General features: G+C 38.4%; 1 protein-coding gene across 3 annotated transcripts in view; it reads left to right on the top strand.

Annotated features, from left to right (window-relative positions):
• LOC117208836 (carbonic anhydrase-related protein 10) overlaps positions 1-22,859 on the top strand; it is a 225,708-nt gene that overhangs the window by 114,177 nt on the left and 88,672 nt on the right. For all 3 annotated transcript variants that reach the window (XM_033450240.1, XM_033450241.1, XM_033450242.1), the window contains exon 2: positions 7,977-8,024. In XM_033450240.1, coding sequence (XP_033306131.1) covers positions 7,977-8,024 — 48 coding nt within the window. The remainder of the gene's footprint in view (positions 1-7,976; positions 8,025-22,859) is intronic.

Here is a 22,859-nt window from a genome sequence, read left to right on the forward strand (position 1 = left end):
GGAGGTCATCTGAGACAGAAACGGCGCGGACGAACGTCCAGAAAATTTCAGACGAAATATCCAGAAGGCAACGTGTACGAGCTTCCTGTTGATTACGTTTCCACGTCGTCGGCCGCTAAAGAGGCAACGGGCACATTAAGTGGTGGCGGAGGGTCAGCATCGCCATTCAGAGGCGTTCGTTTAAGCGAAATGCGAAAAACGCGAGCGCGGAAAGGGAAATCATATTACGGTGGGTGCGGAAGGCGAGACGGAACTACGGATCACGCCATCTCTTTCACCCTCTTTTCCCGTCTCGTTTCATTTCCTCGTTTCAGCCAACTTTTCTTTCGACTCGTGTGCTTGATACGGCCCGGCTATCATAATTAAACAACCGACAATTCGTCCAAGCCGACGGGAAAATGAATAGCCGTGTGCCGCAAGAGGCTCGTGCAAAGCAGAAATATTGCGTGAAATATTTTAATGCATCCACGAACGGGACTTGATGTGTGTTCACGAAAGGACGTAGACGGATCTGCAGATGAAAGTAACGAGCTGACGTTCTTGTATGTATTAGGTTGTCCGAAAAGTTTCTTTTGTTTTATAAGGAAATAATAGACGCACAGTGTTTTTTGTTTTATATTAGTTTATTGAATTATGCACGAACATAATAATAGAAATAGACGAAATGGATCACACCTAGTTCAATAAAATAATATAAAAGAGAAATTGTTGTTCATCTGTTATCACTTTATGAAACGAAAGAAACTTTTCGGACAGCCTAATGCAAGTTGTTTTCTAGCGAGCTAAGAAATATTTACACTGTTCGTTATAAGTATTAGGATAACTGTTGATATTCGTTATAAATTGAATACTCTTGTCTGGTTTTGCATTCTGGTTATCTTGCTTCATACGCTTTGTGATTTTTATTGTTATGTTTATAGTGTAAGATACTAAATAAAGTATAGTCTACTATAATTTTTCAATAATCGTAACAAGTTTTAAATATTTTATACTGTTTTACGAAAAATTTGGAAATTTGATTAGCGTTGTTGTGAGACGATTTACGGTTACGTTGGTCACGATTATATCGAAACTGACTAAAATAACTATAGGTATACATATCGTTAAGGTATAGAGAGGATTTGGAAAAACAAATAGTTTAAAATTTATTTGCAGATTATTCAACTCTGCATGTACGTTACTCTCTGAAGGACTCGATAACCTACTCGTTTTGTTTTTTTTTCTTCTGATTACTTCTGATCACTTCTAACGGCTTTTAACCCTTTAACCTACAACATAGTATACGGGCATAGCCCGTAGTACGATGATCGGGCCAAACGTAAATAATACGGGTATTCTCGAACGTAAATTGTAGGTTAAGGGGTTAATAACTTCTAACCGCTTTTAATCGCTTTTGCCTCAACTGATACCTGGACATCCTTCAACGCTCACATACACTTTCACGCGTACAGTATAAGTGTACCATATATTTAACACATATATCTATAATCTACAAATTATTCGCAAAACTTTTCGATATCCTTCGTAAATTACTCGATCAGTCGTTTTGGTTTTTTAAATCTCCAAAATCTTCAATGCTTCATTCGTTCATTCATTACTGTCACAATCTGTTGATGAAAGTAGTACATACATACTGACCTACATCCGCTAGGTAAAGTTCTCTAAAGTCAAGGAAACCCCGTGGGCACAATAACTTCGAGTTACACAGGCAATTTCTTCCACGATTCATGCGTAGAAATCTCCGCTTTATGACTGCGATACAGCGCCGATAAAAAAATGGAAAGGAGGCAAAGGAGACAGAAGTTGCCTTGATATTTCAACGACAATTTCATCGACAACGAAATCACAGTATCTATTCGATATGTTGCGGAGAATGTTCTGTTCTGACCGTAATTATTGCTGGTAGATACGTTATTATCATTGGTAGTATTGATGAAACAGCCCTAGCGGCGAAGCTACTTCAACGATTCAGCGGTTAAAACGTGGAAAAGTCACGCGATCGAACGCACGAACGGGCCGAGTTGAAACGAAACCTCTAGTTAACAGGTTCGATGCGTTAGTTTGCCCAGTTGCGTGTTTCCGCTTCTCGAAGTTGCGGTTACATTCTCGAATTTCAAGCACCGAAATAATTAGCCGATGTTCACGATTTTGTGGAAAAGCCAGCACTTTTCTAAGGAGTACACGCCGTCAGTTTTTGCCTCTCGTGTTCTTTATGTAATTTCTTTCAAAACGCCACTCTCTGACTCATTTTTCTTTACGAATATAATCCCGTTAAAATTGTGATCGAAACAACAAGAACGTTAAACAACAATTTTGTAATATCGTTCTCAATAAAAAAGAAGGGTCAAGACGATTGTTGCTTTCATAAAAAATTTACATTCTTGAAACAAATTACAATATAATTTTTGAAACCATTTATCTGAAAACCGATATCTATTGCTACGTAGCAACCCAACAGTTATCAAAAGATATTCGACAATCTGATCCAAAAGAATAATTTCATGCTTAAAATATTGAAATCTATTTATCCGATAATAGACCTCACTCAACAATTTCAACGACTTGAACAATTTATCCGTCAAACACCAACGAACTAACTTCCAATAGAAACTTCTCTTCTCATGATATGTCGGAAAATATCCGTCAAATGAGAGTGAAGAGCGTCGTTCCACACAGTCGGCAAAGTGTCTTGCTGTTCCCATTAACCAACACTTGAACACACTAGGCTAGAATGTGACAACAGGTGTGGCAATTTCGCAATTACCTTTCTTATCGTGGCTGAACGAATAATACTGGAATTACAATGCCGCTGAGCGAGAGCACCTACGGTGTTAAAAACAGACAGCGGGAAGCGCTAAAACCGGGCACGGAAGTTACGGGAAGAAGCGAGTGCCACGCGGCTAATAAACCTCTTTACTGCTGGTGACGAAGGGCGAGGAAAGGTGTGAGACGAGCAGAAACTTGATCTCGCGTGCTGTCATGGAATTGGTTTTAATAAAAAGTGTGTCAGGGCGTTAGAAATAGTTACTTTTCAACCGGGCCTGTGATACGGATGTAATTTCTCAGCCATTTTTTAGTTCTAGATTTTTTGTCGACACTTTTAACATACTTCGTTTTAGGGTAATTGTTTAGAATAGGATACGTCTCATGTATTTTGATAATCGAATAAAAGAGTAACGTGTCTAATCAGTATACGATTATTCTACTTATTTGATCTTACAGCGTCTTAATTCTTGTTATTGGCTTGCATCTTTGACTAAAAATCTTAGGATAGTTACATTTGCTGCGAATAGACAGTTAAGAATAACGCGTTTGACCAATAAGTAACTATTCTACTTATGTGATCTTATATTCTTCTAATTCTTATTGCCTTACATGTTCGGTCGAAAATCTTATATTTGTTGTGAATGTAAAGCGCTCAGAGATACGAAGAAGTATTATCATTACTTTGCTTTGTTAAAAGTCGCAAATACCGAGCTACTCGTGCGAGGGTCCGCGGGACAACAAAAAGTGTTATTTGCGGTGGAACGTTGATTGTTGGTGAGAAAGTGCGAAAACGTAGGTCTAGGCAGCTATCTGGGCTGGGAGCGAGCCCCGTTTAATCCGACCATAATTTCGCCATTAAAGTTAACAACGTCTCCAGGTCCCAGGCAGTTACGCGGCTCCTCCACTCGGTTGGCCGTCGTTGAATATAGAAATTTCGGTTAACCATAATTATAACGGCGCGACTGGAGAGTTGGGGTCGCGCTGACGATCCTCCGCGGCGCGGAAATTATTAATTCCTTCTCTCTCGAGCCCTCGCTCATCCTTCCGTAGGCGCTTATTTTCGTCGAGATTTGCTACGCGGACCGAATGCCGGAAGAGATACACGAACGACGTCGGAAGTCCCGTGAAGGCCCGAGGCCACGCGATTAACCTGCTTTCCAGGCTTTCCATCCTCGGTTCGTTCGAGTGACTTTTAAGCGTATTTACGTTTCCTTTCGATGGAGTCGATGGAGCCCGGGATTCGCTCGCTGAAAATTGGACGACGACACGGTTGCTGTTACAATTGCTTGAGGAAGGAGTGACATGGGGGAGCAGGAGGAGCATGGAAAGTGGAAAACGAATCGTGGAATAGTGGGATGGCTGTTTATCGAGCACGGTACAATTTAGGTTTTTGAATGTTTGATGTGCAGGATTTTAGTCCAGAAGGTACAGCGACTCGCGAAAGTATTCGAACACTTACTATCGGAAATGTTTATGAATATATTACGTGCGAAACTTGTTGAAATCTTACACAGTGTTTACTTTTCTGAGTTTGCGTTTCTCACAGTAATTATCGTTTTATGGAGTTCTGTATTATTTTCTCTTATTAAGAAATAGGTACTGTTATAAAATTTACATCGCGCGAAGGAATTTATGACGAACATGAGAAAGTTTGACTTTGTTCAACATTTCGAATATTATAGTATTTTTAGTTTTCCTATCGCTATTCATTTCCATTAATGTGTGCAATATTAACATGATTTTCTAAGTTACTGGTAATATGATATATGGAGTATCGATGGAGTAATTTGGTAGTGCAATTTTTGAGAAAGTGGTTTTTCAAATAAAATAGTTGACGTGAGAGATAGGCAAGAGATAATACTTAGACCTGGTAGAAACTGGATACTAAACTTATTTCTATGGGATAATACACTTCGAATTCCCCGAAGCGCTGTCCCAGGCCACTTGCGATAGAAGTTCACAGTAGTGCAATATTGCATGAACTAAGCCTTTGCGATAGTTAGTAAGAAATTAATTCGATCTTGCTTCAATCTAAAATTAATTCTGCCCTCGAGCAAGTCTTGCAAGAGCTAATATAAAATCGTAACTGGAATATCTAAGATTACAAACTGTTAAAATGTTATTTAAATACGTAATTATTAAATTTCAGTAAGTTAACAATATATTACTTGCAATATACTTTCGCATTCATGTTTCAAAACCAATTAATAAACATACGGGTATCTTTCGAACTTATTTCAGAAATATTAAACATCATATCGATAGTTTAAAACTAGCTTCGCTATTTCCTAAAACGTCTATTTCACGAAACGTTCTATATCAGAAATAGTGTAGAAAAAAATCGAAGATATTATAGTATAATTAGACTCGATTAAATTAAATTCGACTATTCATGACAGAATGACAGGCTGAACATGTTAACAGTTACTATAAAGTCAATTCAGCTGGATAATAAAAGAGAAGAGAATGAAAAACTGAAAAAAGGAAAGTTTCAAGTTCGATCTTCGGAACATACGAGAAATATTTTGAAACGGTAGCCGAGGAGGAAATTGCAAACAGGTTTTGCGAAGATGTAAAAAGCATAATTAAAGTGAAATTACCGCGGGCGAAATAGAAAAGAAGCCATCCTCGTTCCGCTGTTTCGTTTAAATTCTTCGTCCTTTCGTTTTACTTCTTCTCCCTTTGGTTGCTCGCGTCCTCGTACACGCGCCAACCGTCTAGTCTGTGCATTCTGTAGAAACGTTTCATCGACAAGCGGTTCCTTCTTGCCTTCCGCCAAACGGACCACGGTTCATTTCTCCTTCGATGTTTAACAGCGCTCGTTACGCTGCTACGTAAACGACGGCAAAAGCGGTTCGTCCCTCGTTGCGCAATTCGACGCAATTAAATAACTTTCTTTTTTGTCCTGGCACTATACGAACTCTTATTTTTCGAACCTTTGACCATTCGATCGTTTAAAGGAACGACACGACGTTTCCTTTATTTTAGGAACTAATTGAAAAAACAGAACTCAATGGAAAATTGTTCAAGCGCACTTGTTTTCTCATTGGTGAAAATAATTTATTTCCAAGATTTATCGATGAAGTGTTATATATTTATTGATGAATTACGGTTTCATTTTCTTCCCATCAAACACTTTTTGTAGCAGAAAATTTGTTGGTGCATACACCTTCGTAGCGTTCGTTGGAAAATGCACAAAGTGCACATAATACGCAAAAACGTATGAGATAGCTTTACCGTAATATTTGTTACGATATTTAGTAGGTAAAACAAATTTACGTCTGCGTTCAGTTTTTTTCAATTACATTCGTAAAAATATAAATTTGCGTAATTATCCGCACTGTATCCGTAACAAACCCGATGAACTCTATCGCGAATTAAGAGAACAAGGATGTGAAACGATCATGGCTCGCATCGAGATAGGACACGGTACAGAGAAGCATGGGAGATTGACAATGGCGAGAGGAGAGGGCGGAGATCAGGACAGGCCGAGAAAGTTTTCCAATTTGAGGCAATTAGTTTGCCCGTGCGGGGTTGGATGGCATGCATCCAGATAATCGAATATGGGTCACCGTCGGAAGTGGAATGAGTCGCGCTTTGGTCAGGCCGAGAGTCTGACGACTGTGGTGGCAAGAGCGGAAAGCTAGATAGAGAGAATGTTGGAGAAGGACATAGAGTAATAGAGCGAAGAGAAACGATAGAGGAGAAGAGAGAAGGTTTGACGTGCGCACGTGGACGAGGGTCGACTAGAAAACCGGAGCTCCAAGCAATAATTGTTCGAGGGAGAATCTCGAACTATTCGATACGCTTAGGGCATTAAAACGTTCGCCACGGATGGAACGCCGGATGATTTGCATATAGAAAAAACGACGAGCCCTGGCTCCCGACAGCACCGGCCGGCTGTTTCGAGGCGGAAAAAGTAATGAATATGGAAAGGGACGCGGTAATGCGGAAGATAAAGTGTTCCTCGTGGAATGAGAATTCAATTATGAGGACGTTGAGTGCTCCGAGACGAGACACTCTCGCTCGCTGAATTTTAAGCGATTTAACGATTACCGTTTCCGATCCGATCTCTCATCGCGTTTGCAGATTTCCAGCATTTCTTTTTTTTTTCTTTTTTGTTTTTCTTTTCTCTGTATGGAGTGTATATGGCTGGATGCGAAGAGTATCGGGCACTTTTTTCTGTTTTTTGAATGGAAATTTGAAGAAGGTTTTTACGATGGAATCAACGATCTCGTGCTGTTACGTTTAGGAATCCTATGTTGCTTTCTCAGAAGGCGTTTGAAATTTCATAGGCTTCGAAAACGGACGCTGGTTAGTCTGGTTTTATGGTGCTTTCTCTGTGATTATCGAGCCCAGAGATTAAATGTTTTACGGAGTTTTGAAACTGTGACCTGGCTTCCTTTCCTTATATTTAAGTTTTGCGTGAACGTAGAGACATTGAAAAATTTCCCGGGCTTCAACAAATATATTGTTATCACAGTATCACAAACGCATCAGTTTCTTCAAATTTCATGAAATATTGACAAATTCACGACCGAACCCTTGCAATTTTTTTCTACAATCACAGTTTTGAAGAAGTAAAAATCTAATTGTATATGTAAATTAATTGAAAAAGATAATAAACTGAAACGTAGTACGTCAATGTCAGCTTGTAACGAAGTAACATAGAATTATTACATAGCTGTATAATTCCTTGAAAGAAACTTTTGAAAGAAAATATCTCGTTTCAAGAGTTACAGTCTTACTGTTGATCGCATGCTTCAGTTTCAATTCTGAATCACTATTATCAATCGATTGATCGATCATTTCTCGACGCTAAGAAGTTCAATTGATCGATGCTCTTCGTTGCTTGATGGAACTTTAAAGTTCTCACCGGTGTAGCAGAAGTTTCTAAAGATATACGGGTTAAGAAACTGGCAAATACCATGCATTAATTCACTGTACAACGTAAAATATATCCTTTCTCACGCTTCGGATATACAAATCTATTAATTTATATTTTTAATTTCAATATCATCGCTATTCTAATAACAAGTTTAACAAATAACAAATCAGGTTTATTATTTTCCAATTAGAACATCAATATATTATTCTAGTATTCTATTATTTGTTGTATATAAATGGATCGTACATAACAGTTAAGTAATACATAGCGTGTTGCCGAGTTCCAAACACTTCGATAATAGTTGTGTTTCATTGCTTTACAGAATCCGAGGCCAGTTGGGACGAATGGTGGACCTACGACGGAATTTCAGGTAAGTCTTTAATCCACCTAAATCCGTCGGTAATTCAACTAACAGGGAAAGACTTCCAGAGTGCAAACTCATAAGATCTCAAAATATTAAGACCAACGATTTAAACGATATAAATATATCCTTATTTTTAATCTTCGCGTTAAACAAATATCACGATATAGTTAATTTTCATAAGTAACGAGTAAAATGGAAGTAAAAAGGAAATGTAGTATCTCTTTGATGAGAATTTCCCCGCCCTCCCCCTCCCCTCCTCCCAGTAACTAATATTACATCGCGCTGACTCTCTTGATTTTGGAAGATCTGATTTCCAAAGGAATTTCCATCAATTTTCCGAGTTGCCGGATAAAGTAATCGCCTGTGTAATTGCGAATCGATACCGATACCGGGCTGCTCAGAAAGAGAAATTAATCGGCACGAATTAATTTCCATTAATATTCGAGGATTTCACAATCGATTGCGTCAAGTTCGTCGAGCAACGTTCCGGTCTTTCGAGAACTCGACGGAATAATGAGATATCGGAAAGATTCCGCGTTAAAAATCACTCTTTCTCCGGTTGTCTACGGTAAGGCTAATATTGAAAAAGTTCTCTGACGAGCTGATACCTCCGGGACTATATTAAGAAGCTATGTTACGATAAATCGACGTTTTGTTTCTATGCAGAAGCTTACATACTTATTTTCTTTGTTTCAATTTCTTTTTATGTGAAAGTTTGTCTTCCTCTCTTATCTTTATCATGTATGAACTTCCGAATAATTCGATGTATATATGTTGGTAATTCAAAGTTTGCACATGAACTGTAGCATCTTCTTTTTTTATAAGCTAAATATTATGCTTTGCCCTTTATGTGTCTTCAAATTATTTTCAAAATTCTACTGCAGAGAAATAAATTATTCGACTCGCTTGTTCATTAACATACAACACAGGTAATATAATCCACTTGTGCGTTGTTAAAAATTCATCATCCAATTAATCCATACCTAATTTCGATCATTCTCGAGGTAACAAGAAGGTTTCGGGATTTAAGTTGTCGGAGACAAGAAAAATTGATCAGTTTCCGTGATATACGGGGTTGGTGGCAACGCGAAGGTCCCCTAATTTTCTTAATTTTAAGTTACGACGCCATCGAGTGGCTCGTGGCGCCGGCACGAATTTTTTAATCTCGCCGCGCCGCCGAGTTTTTATTAAAAATAAGACGGCCACCCGATAGGGTCGTGCGAGGCACGAGAGCCTCGAGTTTAGTGTTGTTCCGCCATGTGAGCCAGCTGCCACAAGAGATACAGTGCTGTATAACCTGGGTTAAGGCACGGTTCCTATAAAGCCTCGACCTGCCCCTTTCCGCAAAATTTTCGCTTCGCTTCTCGGTCGAATTCCTTTTTATCGCGTGAACTTTCTCACGTTCGACCTTCGTCTCACTGTGTATATATATATATATATATTTAGAGCTTTCATTCGCGCTCTGATACTTCAAAGTATGGCTAAAGTGAGAATTCTGGCACAAATGCAACCTGATTTACGCTTCTACTTATTTGCTGTTCTTTCTCCTGGTTTTGGAATATTATATTTTTTGTGCTTGAAGCTAGCGTTCATTTCGCTTGCGGTGAAGCTTTATGCTGTTCAATCAAACTTTGCAGAACTCCATTTTGTTGGTTCAATAAAAATCAATATATCGCTCGAATGGTAAGTGTTAAGTCAAGTCATTAGGAAGAAATTCAATTTCCTGCAAGCATGGAAAGATTGTTTTGTAATTCTCAAGTTCGATTGAGAAGTAGTTCTTGGGTGGGTGGATGTAATTCGTTTCAAAAAATATTGTTGATAGGGTTCTTTGGACTAGCTCTTCTAAGATATTGGCGCTTATGTTTGCTAGAGACCCAACTTACCCAACTACTCCCTCTGCTTACAGTAGGTCCTCGACTATTAAATTTTCCAGGCTCAGAAAATTCGGTTTGTCCCCCGCTATCGTCTTTCTTGAGCCTGGACAACTGTCGTCTACAATGTTTGCCTCGAGAAACAAAGAATCCATACCGCTGGATTCTGTCATTGAATTTCACTGGCAGGCACGATCAGACCACTACAAGATCAGAGCAGGGGACTCTGTGTGACTTATTACCGTCATTGATGGCTCAGGAGTGGATTTTTAGGGTGCACCGAGGTCTCATATTGCGGACAGATGGTTCGGCCGTTTTTACAACCAATAACGGACTCCCTCCGTAGATATATACCTGTACCATCTTACGCTCGTCTATCTATACGTTCAACATATCTTTGATTTCATCCCGACTGTGGAGAAAAATATCGCCATATGTAGACTCTACTTTGTCGTTTCTCTTCGCTGCGTGTACTCAGTGGATACAACGTTGGATGTAAAATGGCCCACGAAACCTATTTCAACACTCATCATAGAAGACTTTTATATATATATGTATGTATATTGTACGCGTTGTATAAAACATTTTGAAATAACAAGTATAATACAACATGAGTTGAAAGTATAATAAAAGAATATAGCAGAAGACAGTAATCCTGACAAATGATGCGATTTTAAATAACAAAACACAGCAACAACGAAGTTAAAAATAGACCCGCTAAATATTAAGATTTTGTAATACCAAATAAAACATTTTTTTCAAGTATCAGGATATGTGACAGAGCTTGGAAATACAGAAGAATTTTTTGAGAAAGCGCGAAAAAGGAGAATGACAAACGAACCCCCGGACAGATATTCGACGTGGAATGCGCTGGGGAATGAAAAATTTTCAATGCTATGAAACTCCTCCAGGTGGCTTGGGATTAAGTCGGCCCCCATCGTGGTCGCGTGTTTCGCGTTGATACGCAACTGGTAACCGTTGGCAAGCCTTGTGCAACATTTGAAGAGCACTTTTCCGGCCCTTGGAAGTACTATTTCGAAGTGAAAATGAAATTTCTACCGCGAGACGAGACTGCCTTCATTTACACTATGACGTATGCCAGTAAGGGACTTAATGATACACTTGTTAAAATGCTCAGACGGTGCACCAGAGAGAGCATATCTTGCTTAATCCGCGAGCATAAGGGAGTTAATTAAGAATCTCTCACTAAACGCCAATGGCTTTGAGAACTAGGAACACGTTTATCTTGAAACATTGTTATTAGTGTTTGACTACGCGTTTGAAAAGTTGAGAATTATAGCGATGTAAGTCAGTCTAGTTTTCACAAAATAAAGACTTTTATATTTATTATTGTTGAGAATTGTGGATCTTGATAGCCGAAATAATGTTATAGGAACATTAAATTTATACTTGGAATTAATATTAGAATAGTTATATGTTTATTTTATGGACGATTTCTAAGATATTCATCGATACACACTTGCACGCGTCTCAGCACTTTCTTCTATACTCGACTGTTAACCCACTGAATAGTTTACATTCATCTGTTTTCGAAACGCCACACACTGACACCCACATGCAAGTATCTCTACTACGCATTTAACCCAGTCCAAGACACAAAATTATACATATCTCAATAATTATTATAAAATATCCACTGTATTTCTTTAAGTCGCGAGAACGTATCGCTTATATCGTTATAAAGGTATAATTTAATTTATTATAAAGATGAAGGATGGTATTTTTCAAGTTGAGATGAACGTGATTAAAGTCAAATTTTCAGCTCGTTATTTGCGTAGAGCAGTATAAACTTAAACTCACAATAAATACATTGTTTGAACCGATACTTTTACATAAAATTTCGGAAATGTTCGATCACTCCTATCACCCGAATTTTATCCTATTCATCGGAAATAAAAATTCGAGTCAAGAATCAATTTTTCAACAAATCTGTGAAAAAGCATACTACATCCGCGAAAAAGAATTGCATCGAAACTAATTAAATTCAAAGCTGTGAAACAAAAATTGAAAAGTTGCAATTTCCAAAGTGAATATCGATACAATCAATTTTGGTCGTAACATCGATGCACACAAATACATATATTCGGAGGGAGAGAAAAACCCCGATAAAATTTCACAGTGAAAAATATCTGTAATTTCGAGTGATTTCAAGGTAGTACGTATTTCATCACACCCTTTACATTCATTGATGAAGGAGGTCGATAGGATAGTAGGTCGAGGACTCTAAAAAACCACGTAAAACAGAAACGAATATATCTATCCTCCTCGTTTGTTTCATTGACGTTTCACGAAAAGAAAGCGAGGTATCTACCATTATGTCTGAATTCGCTGTCGTGTCGAAATCAGTTCTGTGTTCACCGCAGGGTCGTACAAGGCTAACAGGGCTGCCCTTTGACCCAGACTTGAAGTCGTGCGTTCGACAATGCACTGGGGAAGGCAATCCGACACAAAGGGTCGTCGCAGAGGCGGATTCCTTTCATCGAATTTTCCGTAGCTACTTGACGTGGAGAGTACGGTTGACCTTGACGAACCTCGATAGAACAATCCTTCCGTTTGCAAATGAATCCACACAAATGGCCACTTTCAAGCGAAACGTTGAAATACCAAAGTGCAAATCCTACAAGGATTTATAGGATATTTGGAACAGGTACTAGGAATGCTGGCCTCAAACAACTTCTTAATTAATATCAAAGTGTTTAATATTAAAATAAAATAATGTAGTAATAATTTCGTTGTAGATTGTAACATATTGATATCTATTAAATGTCTATCAATATGAAAATTTACGGTAAATAATCAAAGCAAGGGAAAAGGATAGGAATCTCCAATCTCTTTATTGAATCAAACGAACATTATACGAAGAGCGTGAAGTAAATAAAGATAATTGCACATAAATAACGTCGTAGTAGCTCGTAATTTTCACTTTTTCATCTATTCCAATATCGTCGCGTGGTGATTCAGCACGAGGCCACGCGTTATACGTTCTCTTCGATTTCATCGCTTTTTTATCTACCACGTGGAATTAACGTGATAAACGTAATTAATATTTCCTCAGACCTTAAATATATATTTTTAGCAGATTTTGATAATTACACGTGGTAGACGCTACAGATCGACTTACAGTTTCGACGCTGAATTCTATTGTTATCGCAAAAGATTATTATCATAAAATTGTATTAACCGTCACAAAGATGAAGTTCCAGATAACAAACGATACATTTCTCTTCTGTCTATGAAACGATCCAAACGATATAGTCGTAAAATACTGTAAAACGATGAATTAGAAAATACGATAAGAATTCCATGAAAGCATTATTTCAATAATAATAATAATGTTATATCAGCATTGATAAAAAATATTAATAAACCGAGTCAAAAACCTCTTAAAATTCAAACAAACATCAGTCACTTTGGAATTCATTTACCGAAATTGATTTGCAACTACAACATTTGTAACAATCTACAACTAATTACCTAAAATTAATAATTTTAAATAATTAATAATCTAAAATTAATAATTAAATAATTAAATAACAATCTAGAGTTGAATCAGTAATTGTGCATATTATTGTGAATATATATTTTAGTATATCGCAGTGGTTAATCAAATTTTTGCAATCGATCGATTAATCAAAATATTCATCCCTGTTTTTACGCTTGTTAGTTTATTCGATGATCTACATGGTTTACCTGAATGATTTTCAGTTGACCTGTCTTTACTTCGCGTTACAATATCCCTTCAAAATAAGAAGAAACAGAAGAAGAGGAGATCCTTGGAACAAAATGAAATTTTACCATCATAATGGCAGATCGTTTGGTTCGTGTCACTACCCTTATTCACCGAAAATGAATTTTTTCTTTTTCCCTTTTATTTTCCTTCTCTGTTTTTTCCCCATTTTCAAGTTATTCCAAAGCGACGAACCACGAACATCTAAGCTCGTAGGCGGCCTTTTGGAACTTATTAAGCGAGCTCTTTATGAAACGGGCTTCGTTAAGGTGAAAACCAGGTCCGCATTGAAAGTGGAAGCGGCTGTGGTTTATTTTATAAATCCGAATGAAAGGCAACAATCGCATCCCTGTTATCCAACGAAACAGATAAATTTGCGTTGGCCTGGTTTCGATGACAAGATTGCCTGAGCGACGGTACGATAACACTGCCAGTCGTCGTCTCGCTGTTCGCGGATTAATAAATTTTAATCGCGGTGTCGCGTTAATTTCTATTCTATTCTGACAATAAAGCTCGGAGACGTATGAGAATTTTCGACCGATTGAATTTTTCAACGAATCGCGTTTGTTTGGAGAGAAGTGACTGGAACAAAACTTTGAAAATTAATAAACTCTAATATCGATTTTAAAAATTGTAAGAATTGCGAAACGAACATTTTTACGGATGACAGTTCGTCCTAGTTTGAAGTTCTCCGTGTAAATGACGTATATACCGTTATATTTTTGAACCGTTGATGTGTATTTTAGTATCCGCGAGAGAATTTTCAAGAATATAAAGAACTGTAAGTAAGGAATTTCATATGGCTTCTGTAAGAATGTATCAATATCTTAAAGGGAATTGTGAGAATTGTGAGATCAGGTTAACATTTCAATGACATTTGACAGCGGTTGTGCAGCATCTATTCTTTTCTCCTACGATCGCGGCATTATGAATGTTTTATGCCGCGTATTCCATCGCTGTGGTGACATTAGGCCTTTCGTCCGTGCAGTTCCTGGATAATCTCCTTTGGAAAGCAACAACGTCACAGATAAATAAATAATTCGTTTCTCAAGTAAGTTCTGAAATGTATCGACTGTTGCGTATTTTTAACGAACTCGAGAACAATTCGGTTGACGCGATATTTATATCGTTGTCGTGTGATTTTATGTATCAGGGAAATTAAATTATACTTATACACATATGATTATGCTCATATATACATATACTTATATCAGAATATATACGATGAACCTTTTTTTTCCTTATTTAATTCTTCAAAAATGAACCTGTTGACACAAATGGCGTTGATCAATTTCCTTTTTGTGATTTCTATCTGTCCATTCTCTTTTTTTGTTTGTAATTCGTAACAATCGGCATTATGGTCATCTGTAACCATGAAAGATAAATATCCCTTTTAGCAAGATTTATCCCATGACGCTACGAATACTAGTGACCGTGACAATATTACGCGAAATATGCACACCAAAACGTCGTTTCGCGGCAGAATGTGGAGAATTTCTGTAATTCAACAAACACAATGAAGACTGACCGCAGTTCCGCTTAGCTTTGTCGACGTTCCGCTGATAAATAATCGAATTCATTACCATATCTTTAATGCGATCGCGAACCTGCTCAATTAAGCGTACTTTAATCCGCGGATTATGGTTGCATTATGAACTGACATAGAGCGTTCTTGTTTCCGTGAATCGTCGAACGTAAAGATATTACTTTAGAAGGGGAATTCACATCTGTGTAAATTGTCATAAGAGAATATACACGAATCACTTATTTTTTCGAGACGGGACTGGTTTTGGACCGTGGAAAAAAATTTGATCTTTGTCAATGTTGAAGTGGTCACCACTTCTAAGAAAACTCTACATCTGGTCATTTTAGTTTCCTCAAGCACTGAAGCTATCGACAGCGTATAGACAATAGACTGGGACGAAGGCAAACCATAGACAGTAGACAGGCGACGATGGCCTCGGGGTTTTCAGTTATACGGTAACACTGCTAGCGTGCGGATCTGGACCAGCTCAAGTTATATTCCTACTTGTACTTACACTTCTGCATTAAAATATATTTTCTATTTTACAATTTATCCACGTGTTTCTCTGTTTGTACATCTAATAACCTCAACAGTCAATTATTGAATGATAACTCGTCATTGAATAAACGAAACATTCTATCTGACGTTTTTATAGAAAGAACATAATGTTTTCATACTTCACCAGCATCCGATAGACATCGCGTTCACCGTTCGAAGACGAAGAGGACGAATCGCAGTTGCTTTCGAGGCGGCCTCGTAGTATTTTCCCACAGCTAGATGCATCAAGAGTTGCGAAAAACGAGAAAGTAGGACGAGTCTATGAATAATAGAAACGAATGAATATTCGAGCAACCGGGAATATTCGTAGCCGGAATGTATGAAGTAAGGTGAACGTTTTCGAATAATCTCGCGAATCTGAACGGAACGTATTTTCTAATTCGATTCGGAGACTAAGGTGCTGGGTTCATTCGGTCAGATTGCTGCAGTAGAATATTATTTTAGGGGGCGACATTACTTTTTAAAAGTAAGAATTATGTGTTTTCTGTGGAAGGTTTCATGGAATTCGCGTAAGTGCTTTGCGAAAATAGAATACCTTTGCGGCAGAGAGACGCGTAAATTTCAGTTCCGTTGACATTTCTTCGACGTGTGTTGCACATCTGTATATCTATTCATGTCTCATTAACATTCAGAACATTGCGTATAAAAAATTAACATTGTCAATGGTATGAACGTCAAACATGATAAATTATTATTTTGCTCGTTCGAAATTAAAAAACCAAAAAGATTGTTAATTAAAATACACTTGTTTACATTAGATAGCAGAATGAAAGAAAGAAGTCAGTAATCATAAAAGAAACAACAATGGCCCCAATAAAGAATAACACTTCTATTTAATAGCCTGATCATGCATTGGCTTATTCCACTTAACCAACAAACGCTATGTATTTAAGATCATTTCAAATAATCCTCTACCATCTTTCTGGACATACTTCGACTATTCTGACCACGTACCAGGTTACTCCACTCTACCAGCCGTATCATCTTCTCAATTTCTTCAACAACAAATACACAAAAATCGTATCAAATACTACTCGTCCAAATAGAACGTACAGACCTATAAATATAGACGATCGATTTAGATGTGAACATTTCAAAAATTACTGAAACATATAGTGAATTACACTCCTCGCATTATCAGGTAAAGATTTTAAAACAAGTCAATCGAAAATACATTTCGTAATATTCTCATTGTCAATTGTTTATGCATCCAAGAAAACACAAAGAAAATCCTGAAACATATCATTGTTCATGAAACATAACATTGTTCCTTCCTTTTCACCAGTGTCAACTAATCTTATCAAACCGCATCAAACAAGAAACCGTACCAAACTTATTTCCTTATCTCTTCGTTTCAAACACTTGGTCGTATTAATTCATCAGAAATACGGAAACAGAAAAAAAAAAACATGAGAAACAAGACGAACTTAGAAAAGTCGTTTGCCGACCGGTTTGAAATCTGCGCGGGTGCATATTTGCCCTCTCGAGCGGTGGTAATGTATGCGTGCAATCCAGCCGGCTGCTGGATGAACCGGCACCAGGAGAGTTGGTTTTCCGGAAACGTATTCTATGCATACATGCATGTTCAACACCTGCGAAGCCCGGTCCGGCCAGGCAGGATGTTAAATTACGGCATTTAAATAATTTCATTTAATCTTTGCGCACGGACCAGGCTCTCGCTCCCCTGCGGCCCTTCCGCGCACCACGTCCTTGCGATTCCTGGTTCGACGGTCGAAATATTTTCTCGTGTAATTTCGCGGACCGCCGAAATAACCGCGGGAACTGGCACGGCCACCGACCGGCCACCGGAAACGCCTTCCACATTCTCGTTACAGCCTGTTTCGTTTCACAGGGATCAGAGCTCGGTGAAACGATTTTCCCTGGCGACGAACAGCCAAAACCCACGAAACATTGATATCGTTCTCGGATCGTTTTACGTTTGTAGATAATCTCGACTATCGTTGACGGAATGTAGGAAATTTTGAAAACTTCAAGGTACTTGGATATATTTTTATTTCTAGCGATATCTATGGATTATTTGCAATATTTGTATGGGCAGAGGTTCTCATATATTTAAAGTTATTTACTTATTGAATGTTTAAGATGCTATATTTCTTAACATAGCGAACAGTTGTTATATTGTATAACGAAAATTATAGAAATGGCATACGATCGATACACCAAATAATTTATTGCGTTTTTAAAATAATTGTTCGTTATGTATCGCTAAACTCTCTTTTCAACTGGAAGGTACAAGAAACTTGAAATAGATTTCACAGTTATATTATTACATTATTATTATTATATAAAATTTGTGCATATTTGAAAAAATAATGCATTTAGGGATTAACGTATAAAATAAGACGCGAATTACAATTTCTTGCCTTGCGAGAAAACAAAATCTCAGTTATGAGAGATTAATGGAATCTGAACGAACCAATCGTCCAAAGTCAACAGTAAACATCTAAGAAACGAAGAATGTCTACTTAAAAATCCCATTTCTTCAATTCGCATCTTTCATCCGATCATCGCGCAGCTGATCTCTCTGAGCTGAATAATTCTCTCTTAATCTTCCCCTCCGAAGTATCGTTATCTCTCTTCTATCTCGCGTCACTCGAAAACACCGGCGCGGATCGAGTATATTTAAAAATCTCTGGCTGATCCGGCCACGGTCGGCTTCGTTCTACTTTCCTCCACTGACGAGAACTTTGTCGAGCCTTAAGTCAGCACGACCGCATCCTCCGACCACTGATAAAGATGGAAAGTGGCCGGGCATTTGCATGTTTATTCCGCTTCTTTAATTCCAGCTATCCTCTCGACGCGAGTCGACTAGCGCCGCCGTTTCCATCCGGAAAATACGTAGGAAGGAACAAGAGAAAAGAAAAGGTCTGTTTCACCAGCCTCTCTTTTCTTCGCCGATTCGCTAGTTTTTTTCTTGCCTTTTTCGAAGCTTGCGCGCCATCTGCCTTGCCTAGCAAGCTTCCCCAAAATTTATACGCGTATATTACGCTCGCTTTCCGTTTTCTCTCGCGTGAAAATTAACGAGCCTGCGGCGAAAACAGGAAGGAAAAAATGTCTGACGCGATAGATGATGAAATAGCGAGGATTTTTAGCGAACATTTATGAGACAATAGTTCGAGATATTTCATTTCGCGAAGAAAATTTACAGTCAATTTTTTTCTATTAGGAAAAAGAGAACTTTATTCTAAATAATAATATTTAACATACAGGTCGCTATATGCTTCTATTTGTATGTATGAAACTTGCGGTCAATATGCGTGCTGATTCGTATGATTGCATCGACTCTATCAGAAATAACCAATCAGGTCCGCATTCCTTTGCCTAGCTATTTCATCGTTTCTTGCATAATACATTCACTAAATTAAAGCAGTTTCCACCGAAAACAATTCTCAAAAATACTTGTCCGACTATTTTTATTTTCCTGCTTATACAACTTTTATCCGACAACTGTTTCAATGTCTAAGACACTGGTGTGTTAAGTTGTTTTACTAATGAGCCCACTAGCAAGCTCCGAATAAAACGTTCTCTTTTTTCTCTTTTCTTTTGTCTTTCTCTTTATTCTTTCTCCACAGCGCCATAGTAATATATATCACGTATCTATACCAATCGATATCAACTTGGACTCTTTCATTTTTGTTACTTTGAACCCGCTAATTTTCGTTTCCTCGCACGCAACACGAACTTAACTGAAACGGTGCCATTTCCAAACTTAGACCTAACCCTATTCTTTTTCCACCCATTTAACAATTGTTGCAACGGTCGGGGCATTAAACGTTGAAACACTGCCTAACAAAGGTGAAATGAAACGATTCTTGGCCGATTTTCGTTCGGTTCGTGATCCGACACCATTTGGACGTCGATAAAAGTTGAGCGGGAAATTCGAGGCCGAAGAATTCAATACAGAGACGAAGGTTGGGTAGTTGGCGCGATCAATCCGACGATTAATCGCCTGGCGAGTCTATTTTTCATCGAAACTTGGAAGAACTGAATTCCCTGCTGTTCGCTTCCCTTTCTTCGTCGGAAGTTTGCGGCACGTTTCTTAGCATCGCTCTATTAATTAATAATTCACGACCCATTTTGACCGGCTTTCCCCTCCCATCTCTAACTTTACGATCGATATTTTCTTCTTCAACTTCGTACGCTGCCGCTGTAAATTTTCTTTTATGGCTGCCGCGGTTTCCACCGACTCGTTTTCCTTTTCGTTCGTTCGTTCGATCGAGAAAATGGAAAAAAAGAAACACAGCGAGCACGATCGTGCGAGTTCCCCGTTAAGGGAGAGAAGTAGAATTTAGTTAGAGACATCTGTCTCCCCTTTCGAAGTTTTTGCGTTTAATTGGACGCGAAAATGGTCGAAGAGATCCCTTCGAGTGAAGTAATTTAATTCACGGGGACGTGGGCTTCGTTGATTCGTTCGACAGCCGCGAAGTTGTTGCAGCTTTTGTACTGTTTTCGTGTTTAGTGGAACGGTTGATAAGCGGAGCAACACTTTGCGCTCTCGGTTCACAGGGAAGAAGAGGTAAATTCTATTTAATTCCCTGTTGAGGATGGAATTCCGTTCTTTTAAGGACCAAAGTAGAAGTAATTAGGACCCTCCTTAAGCAGAAGAAAATCTCTTTGCAGCAAACTTTTACCTCTGTATAATCTCGACCTTATCACTCATTCATGCGCACCCCCTTCTTTTTTCGAATTAAATTCAAACTCGCTCCGAAAATTTCCGAATTTTAGTAAATGGAAATTACGTTCTTTATATAAATCGCATATGCTTGCAAAGTTACAAAACTCTAACGTATTAGCTTGTTCGAAAAGCTTCTTTCGTTTCATAAGAAAATAATAGACGCGCGATGTTTTTTGTTTTATATTAATTTATTGAATCATGCACGAATGTAATAATAGAAATAGAACGAAATTGATCAATTCAATAAAATAATACAAAACAGAATTTATTTTTCATCTATTATCCGCTTATGAAACGAAAGAAACTTTTCGGACAACCTATAAACCAGTTTGATTATATTTTGGGCGCTTATAACGCGTTAATCCATTAGCCACTTAGGAAAGTGAAACTTTACGAAGGAGATGCTCCGACGTGCAGTGCATCGTCTTGCTTCATACAACGACGACGCTGTGTCTTCCTTTATAGTCGCTCATCGTTCATTTACAAATATCGAAGCCATCTATCTCTCTCGTTAATATCACTACTTTTGATCAGATTCGAACATTACTATTGTAATATCGTGGACGGATTGTCTAAGAAATATCGGGTGAACCATAAACAATATTGCGAGAAAGCCTAAGTGCCGACAGGCCTATCAATGTGTCGTCGGACCTTCAGTCGAATAGTTACGCGGAAAAAAGGCCACGGGCGGTTGCGGAACACGTACGTGGTGGGACTATGGGAAAAGACAAAAGGATGCTTAACACGTTCGTCGCCACGTCACACGTATCTATGTGATGGGTATATTCTCGTGGGGGCCCCGTCACCAAAGTATGGGCGACGCTCTTCTTATTCGACTTAATTAAATATAGGATATTATATATAGGAAAAACACATTATACCATACTTTTTATTCATTTATATTCTGGATGATATATTACATTATTCTATATCGCATGGTATTTGCTAAAACATTCCAAACACATTTGGCGTGATTTTGGGCACTTCGAACAATAGTTGTAGACTCCATCATCACTACTCTCCTCGCTTTCAAATATATTTTTACACTGTTTACCGAACATTTTGAGGATGAAACAATCGCTGATGTACGTCTCACAAGTGTGCTTCTCGACTAAATGGAAGATCTGAGATATCTGCCATGAGATCCCTCGGAATACTCTAACTGGAAAGCTTATCGCTTTCTCCATTTCAGAACTAAATAATCTTTTCTTTACAATAAATCGAAGGCGATAAACAACGAATTCCCCCTTGTCGCTCTATTTACGTTCTGCATACTGGCGGTTGGATTTGGGCCGAATCACGCTGGGCGACGAACGTGTTGGGAAAGAGACGAATTCACAGGCAGTAGTTAGTTGAGAAATCAGAGTGCGGTCAGCGATGTCAAGGAGGGTGATCCGCGTGAAAGAGAGCGTTGGAACCGTGGTGACGAGAGTTGTGAATTAACTATTTAGTTGTCTTAGTTACAGCACATTACTGTATTTAGTTCACATTAAATAACCATCGTTTCCTGTTTAATGCATTCTAAATGAATAAAAAAATCCTACACTATAACGTTAAAAATTTCTTCAAAAATAATCGTAACTCAGCGCTTACTTCTAAACACTGTCATCTCTGGATAGCAGTTGGAAAACGAAATTCTTATAGAATGGGAAGAGAGCTTCTAGCGAAGCAGTCGACAACGAGTGAACTGCTTATATTCAAATTGAACTCGTCGGATCGGCTGTTTCTGGCTCCGTATGATACGTGTTCGAGCGTATTCAGGGGTTGCTGGGTGAATGCATTACCGGGCTACAGGTGCAATTACCTTAGTTAATTAACGAATTTACAACAGCGACAGCGACGGTGTGTAAATCGGCCTGTTGTACGGCGGGACCGGCGCGGCGTCGCGAATTGCGAACCGGCCGATATCGTTATCGGTCGCGATGCGTGTAAGCTTCGAAAGCTCGTTCCCGTTGTTTGTATACAGCTTTTCGAATTGCTCGTAATTCCGGCCGTTACTCGTAATTGCCTCTCTGCGGCGTTTTATCCCTTTTCGCGCTTTTGTCCCCCGTCCATCCCTGCCTACAATTTTATTTTTTATCTTGCTATCTTTTTTTTTTCATTTTGTTTTGTATCTGTTCTTTTTTCTCTGTTTTCGTCACGGGCTTGCAACTCGTATCTAATTTTCGAAGCGAGTTTTTTTTCCGCTGTAGAAATGACTCGCGTATCCAGGCTTTTACATGGAAATTTCAATTTGAAAAGTTACGTGTATAGATTGTTGCGTGGATGCACGCTGTTCTCCGAGTGAAAAGCTACGATCGCGTTTCGGATTTAGGATGATGATTCGGTTGAAGATACGAGATCTATCGCGTGTCCTGTGTCAGAAATTTGTATCTTCTGCGAACTACACGAACAGGTGTGGCTGTGTCTGACGATATTGTGTTTTTGATGACCGATACATCAT

Source organism: Bombus bifarius, unplaced genomic scaffold (genome assembly GCF_011952205.1).
Source record: "Bombus bifarius isolate JDL3187 unplaced genomic scaffold, Bbif_JDL3187 scf7180000008162, whole genome shotgun sequence".
Lineage (NCBI taxonomy): Eukaryota > Metazoa > Arthropoda > Insecta > Hymenoptera > Apidae > Bombus > Bombus bifarius.